The sequence below is a fragment of the Erigeron canadensis genome, chromosome 6, assembly GCF_010389155.1.
Source record: "Erigeron canadensis isolate Cc75 chromosome 6, C_canadensis_v1, whole genome shotgun sequence".
Taxonomy (NCBI): domain Eukaryota; kingdom Viridiplantae; phylum Streptophyta; class Magnoliopsida; order Asterales; family Asteraceae; genus Erigeron; species Erigeron canadensis.
The window spans coordinates 11,723,976-11,735,580 of record NC_057766.1 but is presented as its reverse complement, the minus strand read 5'-3'; the positions used below and the strand labels follow the sequence as shown (position 1 = coordinate 11,735,580).

Below are 11,605 nucleotides of genomic sequence, written 5' to 3'. Positions count from 1 at the left end.
AAGTTGATATCTCCTAACTCCGGAAATGATGATTTGTTCTGATCCGATATCTTCTATCTTTAATCTTGATTTGGTCTTATCTTCTAACCGTTTTGGCCGTTTTAGTAATTTTGTTAAAGAAAAATAAAGGTAAGAAGTCCAACTTTGCCTTTGAAATTTAAAATCACCTCACACAATCAGAAGGAAGGAATCATGCCTGCCACTGACAAAGCAAAAGGCATTGAGGGGTATACGTAAATATCAAATAAAGAAATGAGGACAACTAGTATCCATCATTCTTAGCAACCCGAAAAGACACCATCATTTGTAATTTACATGAACTCTCTTCAGATTTACTCTCATTCTTCTCTTATTCCTACTCTTACCCCTTACTTACCATTTTCATGCACATTATCATTGCTAATCTGTTGATGCAAGATCCCAAGACCAACTCTGTTACATCTAGGTATGTGTCTTCCTTCCTCATCTACTTCCTTTTGTTAGAAACACTAGACTATGTGGCTTAACCGATATTCCCATGACGTTTCCTAGACCTTTTTTTTCTTGAACATTATAAAAGTTTGAAGTTCAGAAGAATAAAATTTGTTGCATATATACTGGTTTTTTCATGCTTTTTCCTGTTTCATGGTGGAAATATTGGACTAAAATGTCCAGGGCTAATAATATCAAAGCATAACTTGATTCCATGTATGTATTATCTTTTAATATTAAAAAAAAAATAACCCAAAAGTTTTTGAATATGTTGAAAGTATTAACATTCGGCATCCATGGATCAATAAGTGTAGGTGTGGTCAACAAAATGTTTTAGTCCAGCACTTGGCCCCATTGAGGGGTTTTATTGCTTTCTTTTTCTCAAAAAATGATACTGTCTAAGATAACTTTTGACTACACCATCGTTATTCTAAGACTAAACTGTAAGCAATCATTCTATAGATGTCAATTTCAACTAATTTACATATACAAAAATGTGAGTTGGGTCTGTTTCACGGTCTAATAAAAGTTTTAACGAAAATGCGAACGGGTGATGAGTCAAACGTGTTGGCCAGTTGAAGTCATAAGAATTACGTATGTCATGCTACATTCTTTAATTCGACTATTTATATTCTTCTTAGAAAAAAAAATCATTATAATTGTAAATTGTGAGTATAACATATCAGCTATTCAGAAAAGCTTGAAAACATGAACCAAAAAAAGTGTTTGTGGTTTAATCTAATATGAACTAGCCTGTACTAAAAATAACTTGTTTTGACCGAAGCGAGTAACCCAACCCATTCTGTCAGGTTAATCACCTTCCATCATATATGCACCATCTAGATAAAAAGTTAGTTCAAAATTCATTAATAAACTCGATCATTGTCATGTTATAAACCGTGCAGGAAGCCTTGGTATCAAAGAGCATTAGACATGGCTACTCTATGGAAAATTACCAATCCAAAGTCTACAAATATTCCATCGCCTAACCAGACTTTAAAGAAAACTCATTCATCATCATCATCATCCTCCAAATTTACTACCACAAGAAATAACACCCCCAACAGAGAAAAACTAAGAAAGTCGACATCTTTAAAGGTCGCCACCTCATTCACCCGTGTTTGCCTATGCGTCCCTATATCTTCTTACACGGAGGTTTTCCAGCAAGCTGATGTACCCCCTAGAAGAAGCAACACGTATCCACGATCAAAACCATTTCCAAATTGTACTCAAGAACGCCATCCAACAACTCCAAGAATGAGCATAGAAGGAAGGAGAATATTTAGAGGGAAATCTTTAACTGATGACGTGTTAATGAGAAGATTTGTAGTCGAAGAGGAAGCGATGATGCAAGTGAGGAGGCGAAATGAAATGGAAATTATACGGAAGAGAAATTCTAAAAGACGGAGAAGACTTGGTCCAAGCCCACTAAGTAGAATGGTTTTGGCAGAAGAGGATGGATTTTAAGATTTTGGAAGTGTGCAATAGCTTCATCTTATGTTCTCATATTACGTACCTATATATGGTACTTCATTTTGTATTTACTAGTCGTTTCTTTAATTTGGCTTATAATGAATTCCCAATATTGGTTTGCTTTCAAGTTGCATTACTTTCGTGGCCACCAAAAAGAGTTTATTATGGTGAGAGCTAAGAGCGAATGCATGTGCCTACTGCATAGTGTTTACCAATAAACAATAATAAGCCCACTTTACTCAACTAAAATCAATCAAGAACCATAATATATTATGGATGCTGGCAATCTTCAAAGCTACAAAGTATCTTTTTATATAACTAAGAACGTTCCTCAATTAGAGGAGACCAATGCGAAATATTTATAGGGGCCAAGGATTAGTCCAGTCACTGGTCCCCAACCGTACGTGATGCTAGTCTTGCAGGACCTTTTATTCGATGTGTTGTTTTTCCCATGTATATTTGTCTTAATGGTAAGATAAGACAAGATTGGAGGCAAAGTTTATTACAAGCCGCTGTCATCTCCTTGCTCTTGCCTTGTTCGCATCCTACGCAACGTAATGCTCCGGACCAATGATTCTTTTGTAGCGTCCGGCGGGCTGATTAGTATTAATGATGGGCCGGTGCTTAGTGTAAATTATACGTCATCAACTAGCATATGCAATGTCAATTCATCTTTTCGTAATTAAAAAAAAATAAAGGTAAATGAGTAAGAACCCTTTATTCCCATGTACTATCTTGTTACTGAAAGAGCAAACTATAAGTATTTAGTTAATACATTATTTGAAAACCTTTCATTTTTTTTTTCGCAAATTTACCAGTAAAACTTAAACAAATTCATGTTATTAGTCGGCTATCGGCATTTAATATGGTAATTTAAATTCAAGTTAGAGATTATTTTATGAAAAGTGATATTCGTACCACTTTATTTGATACATCTACCACATTGTACACATTTCATAACACACTGAACAAGTAGTTGATGCACAGTTATGGATGACGTATCAAATAAAGTTGTACGAATATCACTTCCCTTATTTATACCCGGATTACTTTAGGATATTTGATATAAAACTTTAAGCAGAATGAAATTAATGAATTTAAAAAATGAAAATAAATATCCAAAACAATTTGTATGATAAAATCTGGGAACCAAATTTTAGATTTTCATGTATTATGTAGAGAACCAATATTTTAATCTCGAGTTTTGTCTCAGGAGAGATAACAATTCTTTATAAGTATATCGTGTATAAAGGCAGTGATACATGCACAATAATAAACGCAAATTACAAAAAGAGGTACTACACAAACAACAAAATTGGATGTCAGAAACAATTTTAAAATGGATAATTAATTGTAATGGAACACTACACGATATTCTGCTTGTTTGTCTGATTACCCGACTGCTAAAATCGTTGAAAAGAAACAATGTAAACATAAAAGGAAATATAAAGAAAAAAAATATTAGGGCCAAGAAGAAAAAAAAAATAATTGTTTGATTAATTTGTTTTCATAAGAACAATATATTGTAATGTAATAATAATAAATCACATATGTAAACAATAACTTACACATTTAAGATTTACAAAGATAAAGGAGTAATAATTTACATATTTCAAAATCTAGTTCTCTATCTTTCTTCTTTATTTTAAATGATGATGATGATGATTATATTGATGTAACCTAATAAAATTGTGGTGGTGGTGTTGATAGAATGAACAAATTGGAGTTAGTACAAATTACCTTAAAAGCTTGAACGGGTAAAAAGTTGGAAAAAAAAGTTGTAATAAAGTTAGTGGTCAAACATGAAAAACAAAAAGTTTGTGGTACAAAGTTGTAGTTAAAGGACTAACTCTAAAAAAAAAATGAAAGTTTGTGAGGAAAATAGAAAATTCAACACTTTTATGATAAAAATAACAAAAATTATGGTAAATATAAAAAAGTAAAAAAAAAAAAAAAAAGGTCTGTGTAGTTAAAGAAACTTTAATACAAAGTTATCATACCTTCTTACCAAAAAAAAAACAAAAATGTTGTTTGTGAAGATTAAAGAGTCTACAAAGTCGACAAACATAAACGGACAGTTGATGCATGTTGTTACTTGTTACCTTGGACATAAATTATTCTAAAAAATGCGTAATGTTTTAAAGTTAACTAGACATATGCTCATGTGATACCAAGTGATACCAAAATCATGGTGGTGATGGCGATGTGTTGGTGGCAACAACTGATGACGGCGACGAATATTGTTGGTTATTGATGTAAATTTTATTGATGAAAAAAAAGGTATTATGCTTGTCTTAGAATTTAAATGGCAGATATTGTAATTTAATTTAATTAAAAATATTATAAAGTATCTAACAGCAATTATGGATATATAAAAATTGAAAGGCAAATTTAATGGATTAAGTTATTTAAAAAAAAAATAAAAAGGGTTATTATTGCTTTAGAAAATCATATAATATATAGATATTAATTCTTTATTCATATCAATCATCACATACACCAATTTCCACATGTACCAAGGTTTGTCAATCCTGTAATACCATATGTTAGATGATATCATATCACATCACAACCCTTAGTTTTAAACTACTAGCCTTATCTCCGCGCGTTACGGCGGTTAAACAGTAATCACAATACAAAATATGCGAGCATAGGAGAGAAGAGTTGAGAAAATAAGTGGCGAATGGGTGCGTAATGACAATAATTGCAAACCAAACACTTGTGTTAATCCGTAAAAATTACCATGATATATCGATATCAAACAAAAGAGTAAAAGTTTAATACTTGGAATAATCCGTAAAAAAGCTATTAATGAATAAAAAATGGGCCCCCTGATTTTTATGGAATAAAAAATCAAGATGTGATAGATTTTTCACTTAAGTTAAGTGTGAGACAACCCCACCTACACTTCCCCCATATCTATACTTCTATACTACTATATAAAAATTATAACCCGTATGTTGAAAGTTTACATAAATGAGACATGCGAATTGACTAAAATACCCTTAATGAATTAAATCACCATCAACATTTAATAATAAATTACACCATTAGTCCATTGTATTATAAAATATCTCTACTAACCCCTTTAAATCAAATACTTTTATCTACACCAATAGATTTCGCCACCACGGTCATCGCTGACTCGCCGCTGCATTGCGCGGGTACCATGCTCGTCTATATCTATATCTAATATCTAATACTATCTTATAAAACATTTTGCTTTTTTTTTAAGAAAAGATGATTTAAGTTACCCAAAATACCTCATTCCTTATTCATTAATTTAAACATCTCTACCTAATATACTTATAATAACCTTGAATCACAACCACTCATTTTTTCTTCTCTCCTCAAATCTCAATCACTCATTTTTTTTTCTCTCTTCAATAAATTATTTTATTCCTCCAATTCATTCAAAATCTTTTATCTCAAAAACCGTATATCAATAAATTATAAAAATTGTATGGGTGTTCTTAAAAATTCATGTTTTTTCATTAGAGATGTCATTCGATATACTTTCGACGAATTTTTAAATCCGATGGCGGAACCCATTCGGCTAAAGCATTTGGCTATCACACTCTATGACTTATCACCTCCTATGACCTAACACCCCACCACTTCACCACTGTAACGCGCTGACACTATCTCTCGTTATCTTATAAAGGAAGAACACCTTTTTCTTATAAGAAAAGATGATTTGAACCGACGAAAATACCCTTCTTTTTTATTCAATATTTTAAACATCTCTACCTAATATACCTATAAAATTCTTAAATCTCAACCACTCATTTTTCGCTCTCCTCAATTCTCAACCACTCACTTTTTTTTCTCTATAAATCATTTTATTACTCTAATTCATTCAAAACATTTTATCTCAAAAAAACGATAAATTATTAAAATTGTATTTAGACATTCCTTAGGCTATCTCCAATGTTAAGGACGCTCTTAGGCGTTAGGCGTCTTTAAGCTGCCACATCATATCCTTATACATCCTTACAAATATTCAAACATCTTTACAAATCCTTTAAATTTTATAATTTTATCTTCAACTTTAGAAACATAAAATAAAAATATATTATATAAAGACAAGTAAAAGTATGTACAAGAATAAGAACATCCTTAAAAAAATTTATTAATTTTGGACAAGTTCCAAGACCGGATTTCAATGATTCCCTTTTCTGCTTTTTTTTTTTTTTTTTTTTGGTTTCATGTCCCTCCCAAAAACAGGTATGAGCATAAGCATACAAGAAAAGATTAGAAAAAATGAAAGCACTAAGATTATTATTTGCTGTTAAAACATCAATCTGCACCAACCACCGATCTCATTTCTATTTTCTAAATCACAATCGAAATTATGATTTGTTTCCACCCCCACATAAAATCTTGAATCATTGTTTTAGAAAGCACAAATTTTTATCATGTTACAAGCATAAAAGTAGGTCATATTCGTCATCTTCAAAACAAGATTCATCATTTCCTAGTGGTATCGACCCCATAAATATAGCGTCCACTCTTACATCCCCTGATGGTGTCTCTGCAATTGATGCGGGTAATTCGTTGCGAAAACCGATTAGTTTGTGGCCAGGAATGTACCATTCTCCGGTCACAAATGCTTTATGGCAGGCCAGGTCCTTTATTTTTGATAACCCTTTGAGTGCCACCACTGCTGATGATGTTAGTAAAACTCCGACTCATAGCCGGACCACTATTCTGTACCCTTTTTCGACCGATTATATATTAAGAGAACAGTATCGGAATCCTTGGAATGGGATTCGGGTTGGTAAGTTGCTTGAGGATCTTGATGCATTAGCCGGTACCATTTCGTTTAAAGTATGTGTGTTTTACTCTAGCTTTTCAAGTTACATAAATAATAAATATTGAGATTAGTGAATGTGTTTGGGATTGCATATTAAAGCTGCTCGAATGTGTATTATCCTGTGTTGATTGATACATTAGATAAGGCTTTTTTTACTAAGTGTTTGGGACCTCAGTGCTTATTTTATACGGAATATAATTGCCGGCTACATCTCACCTCCCGCTTATGTTGGGAGTGAGTCCAGTTGTTTAGTTGTGGGTAAAACTGCTTATGCCTTTTGAAATAATAATAATCATTCAAAGATAACATAATGCACGCCACGTAATAGTGTTTGGATTTACATCTGTTGCATCAATACGCGTTATTTAGATAATATCAGCTGCATGAGTTTGATTTTTGTAATTGTTAGAGACTTAACTAATCACCTTCCTTTGAAATGAATATTTAAAACTACTTGCTTCACCCTCAAATAATCAGCTTCCTTCCATTCAAAAACTTAAAGCTGATTATGTATTTTATCCAAACGAAATAATCAGATTAGTAGTTTTAATATGTACTCCTGAACAACCCTAATTCTGTTAGATGGTATAGTATTCATAACATTTCTGGTTTCTATACCAGCACTGCTTCAATCATGCCGGCATGGCCGATTCCTTGTTGCTGGTGACTGCTTCTGTGGACAAAATGGTTATTAAAAAACCGATTTTGGTGGACAGTGATTTGAAGATAGTCGGAGCCGTTACTTGGGTTGGTCGATCATCTATGGAAATTCAACTAGAAGTCCTTCAGTCCACTAAAGGTACCACTAAGTTTTGATAATCTTTGTTTGTTAGCATATGATTTGTTTCACTGATAATTACACACACACAGCTTTTAAAATTACAGAACTGAGTTCTTGTTGGATTTTCTTGAAAACATTGGTGTAATCTTCCTTTTGGATCGTGGAACTGAATTATTCTTGTAAAACTAAATAGTGTTTTGGTTAAATTTCTAATCTAGTTTTACATTAATCTGCAGAAACATCTGATCCTCTAGACTCACAAGCTATAATTGCAAACTTCACTTTTGTGGCACGTGACTCGAAGACAGGAAAGTCAGCGGTGATTAACAAAATCACACCTGAGACTGAACAAGAAAAGTTGCTTTGGAGAGAAGCAGAAGAGAGGAACAAAGCACGAAAAAATAAAAGATTACAACAAAAGAAGGAAATTGATAATGATCAGGAATCAGAGAGACTCAATGCGTTGTTGGCTGAGGGCCGTGTGTTTAGTGATATGCCAGCGTTGGCAGATAGGGACAGCATTCTTATAAAAGATACATGTTTACAAAACTCGTTGGTATGCCAGCCACAGCAAAGGAATACCCATGGCAGAATATTTGGAGGATTTCTTATGAGAAGAGCTTTCGAGCTGGGTTTTGCTACAGCTTATGCCTTTGCTGGCAGTGCACCACTGTTTCTTGAGGTTGATCATGTTGATTTCTTGAAACCAGTAAGTGTTTCATTTTTTTGGGTCATGGTTGTTAAACCCAGTAAGTTATATATACTCCAAAAAGCGTTTAAGTGCATAGACCCGTTACATCGGTGGTAAAACATACATAACAGATACACCTAATACAACTACTTCTGTAAAGAAGACAACCATTATTCATTAGAATACATTTGAATCCAAATTGACACTAAACATAAACTAACGTCTGATTTGACCACGAAGAGAAATGTAAAGTTCGTAACCATCCACCATGTCAAAATTTTCATCCTTACGCAGACTTTTAACATTCGCATTACTCCTCCCACTAGTCTTACTTGGGGCAGCCAAAAACAAAGATGTCTGATTATACACGTCCTCAACATCTGTATCCGAACTAACCTCTTGTTCAATCTTCTTTTCACTTGCATTTTCTGCTTTAGTCCAGTTATACTACAGTTTGACCTCCTCACAGTGTCTAAAATATCAGGCCAATAAACACAGGCACCTCCTGTTTGGATGAAATTTCAACTAGAACTCTAGCAAATATAGCCCTATCTATTTGCTTCTCACACATTTCAGAAGTATATCTATCTGCAACAATAGGAACACCAATGGCACTCACAAGATGACTCAAAATCTCTTCGTCCCAAAGGTTAATAGGTATGTCATAAATATTCACCTATAAAGGAACTACAGGTGGTGTAGGTTTATTAAACCAAATACCAGGTTGCCACCTTTTAAGCAGAATTGGAATATCAATATATCATTAAATTACGAAGGACCATTTTTAAGCACATGTTGCATTCCCTGTTTAGACTTAAATTTGAGAAATTGTAACCCTGATCATTTAGTGTTACATCTTCCAAATCAACCGTTTCCACAACTCTTTTGCAAGGAAATTCACAAAACAAAAGCTGGTTGTTTCCTGACAAAATATTCAACCAAAGCTAACAACTAAGTATCAGCTTGTTTTTCGCATTCAAAACAAAAAAAGGTATCAGCTTGTTTCAAAACTGGATCATCAGGTATAATAGTCCTTTGGTACCTAATTCGGTAACAGTAGGAGCAATCAAACGGAGTTTGACTTTTTCAGTATATTTGTAGCTTTGTGAAAGAGACATAAGGTTCCTGTTCCTATTCATTGTCACTTTTAACATGGGCCCCATTTAGATTTGAGGGTCACCATTCTGGTTCGAATAGTCACTTTTCTGGTTCGGAACTTCTTCATTGACTTCCGAACCTAAATTGCACATAACTGAGCCACTTTTGTGCAAATCCGAGCCATTATCAGCCACAGCCGAACCACCACAGGTCATATGTAAGAAGGTAGGATCCTTACCACCCTTGATCAAGGTTGGTGATATGATGATTGCGTTTTTAGGGTTAGGTTTTTGCGGCTCAAAGGTACGGTTAGGGTTTTCATGGGTTTGCGAAAGATGTACCCCAAAATCTTTATGAGCTTACATGGATTCAACTCTTGAGACATCTTGGGACCCAGGCGTCAAAGGATCATGATTCCCCTCCCCTAGCCGCACCTCCCCACAAACAGTGGTCCCCCCACTCCCTGGCCAAGTTTACAGTGTGGTGGTGGACAGCAGTTTAGTGCTTAGCAGCAGCAACAAGGGAGTAAATAATTATAGTGATCGCAATATTGAGATGATAATCGTAAGATATATATATATATATATTAGACCCTTGAGGCATATTGTGTTCCGTTGATACAACAGATACAAAGGGGATAGGTGGCTGTTGGTTGTGTGGTGGTTGGTTATGGTTTCATGGATGCCACACCTTTTTTCCTTGGCTTTCCTCTATCCTTTGGATGGTTTGGGTTCGTAGCAAGAAAGAGGATGAAGAACCAATTTCCCCACCAAGTTTTGAGGGTGAATCGACACCTAAACCTCCGTCCAAAGGCCAAGGAGAATAGCCAAAACCCAAGTAGGCCAAGATCACCCCTAGTAGAGAGAGATCTGTATTGTTTATACCTAGTGTTTTCAATTTGCATTTATAAATTTAGTTCCCATGTTCAATCAATGGTTATCTCAAGTTTCCAATATGTTACTAGTTACAACCCGTCTCAAATGGATAAAAGACTAATAACAAGTTTGAGTGAGGATTTTATAATAACTCATCCTACATGGATGATATGAAATGTTTGAACACCATATATTACTTCTATTTATAATTTCTATCATGGCTCTAAGTTAATTTACCTAGCCTATTAATTTTTCTTAAGTGCTATAATTCATATTAGCAAGGCATCTCCTTGAGTCCCTTGAGTTGGACACTCAGTGCATCTCCATCAGTGGGTACGGCTGACGTGGAGATGGTACTTTTCTGGTGGTGTATGATAAATTTTCCTAAATGGACAGATTGAAAATTTATTATCGAATGCTGTAATTTTCTTTTACTTTTGTACCCCTTAGGTGGTTGGTCTGTTTGTTCATTGGTATTTTCTTCCTATAATATATATGAATTTCTGACACCAGGTGGATGTTGGAAACTTTTTGCGGTTCAAGTCATGTGTTCTGTATACAGAACTTGAGAACCCAGAGCAACCACTGATCAATGTGGAAGTTGTGGCTCATGTGACTCGGCCTGAGCTCAGATCTGCAGAGGTAAGCCTGCACATTTGCTGTCCAAATATTCATGTTTTCATCCGGATATAATTTAAGGAGGTGACTTGATTTGCATACTAGACCTTTTTGTTTGTGTAAACATATTTGCTTCTGATAATGTGAAATGATTTGTTTCATACGTGGTTATTATGATGATCTGTAACGCATATTTACTTTCATAGCATGAGTTATTGATGATTTGTTAAACTTGAAAAGGTATCCAACAAGTTTTACTTCACATTCTCAACCAGCTCGGATGATATAACAAGCGGTAAGATACGTAGTGTTGTTCCTGCTACGGAGGAGGAGGCACGCCGAGTGATTGAACGCATGGATGCTGAGAAATGTTGAGCGGCTGCTTAGTGTAACTATTTCTGTTTCTTGGAAATCAATCTTGTAAATTTTGTTGATCGCAATTTAAACACTAAGATTGAGCATGTAAAATACAAACTAAAGGCGACTGTTAATTGCTGCATGAAAATGAATATTATCGATTTTTAATGGAATGCCAACGGTTGTGATCGATGGGTTCTTCTTCGCAAACTACCTTTTCCATGTCCATCTTTTGGATTGCTCGATGATTTTTTCCCAAGGCAGCCTCTGGCGACCTTACAGCTGTTAATCAGATAAATGCAATTTCTAAATCAGCTTACAACTCCTAAAAGGCATTGATAATAGAAATCAAGTTTCTACATAACAGCATAATGTAATAGTGTTAAGTATTTACAGTCAGATGTAAACATTAATTAATATCTATA

General features: G+C 34.3%; 2 protein-coding genes across 2 annotated transcripts; both read left to right on the top strand.

The window, feature by feature from the left end:
• The first annotated feature begins 277 nt into the window (after window positions 1–277).
• On the top strand, window positions 278–2,067 carry LOC122606124. The gene is made up of 2 exons (XM_043779087.1): window positions 278–445; window positions 1,377–2,067. Exons 1-2 carry the CDS (start codon window positions 384–386, stop codon window positions 1,936–1,938), a joined length of 624 nt encoding a protein of 207 aa, XP_043635022.1. The 5' UTR covers window positions 278–383; the 3' UTR covers window positions 1,939–2,067.
• Window positions 2,068–6,174: 4,107 nt separating this feature from the next.
• LOC122605824 (acyl-coenzyme A thioesterase 2, chloroplastic-like) lies at window positions 6,175–11,353 on the top strand. The gene is made up of 5 exons (XM_043778782.1): window positions 6,175–6,774; window positions 7,382–7,559; window positions 7,778–8,250; window positions 10,719–10,847; window positions 11,064–11,353. Exons 1-5 carry the CDS (start codon window positions 6,208–6,210, stop codon window positions 11,196–11,198), a joined length of 1,482 nt encoding a protein of 493 aa, XP_043634717.1. The 5' UTR covers window positions 6,175–6,207; the 3' UTR covers window positions 11,199–11,353.
• The last annotated feature ends 252 nt before the right edge of the window (window positions 11,354–11,605 follow it).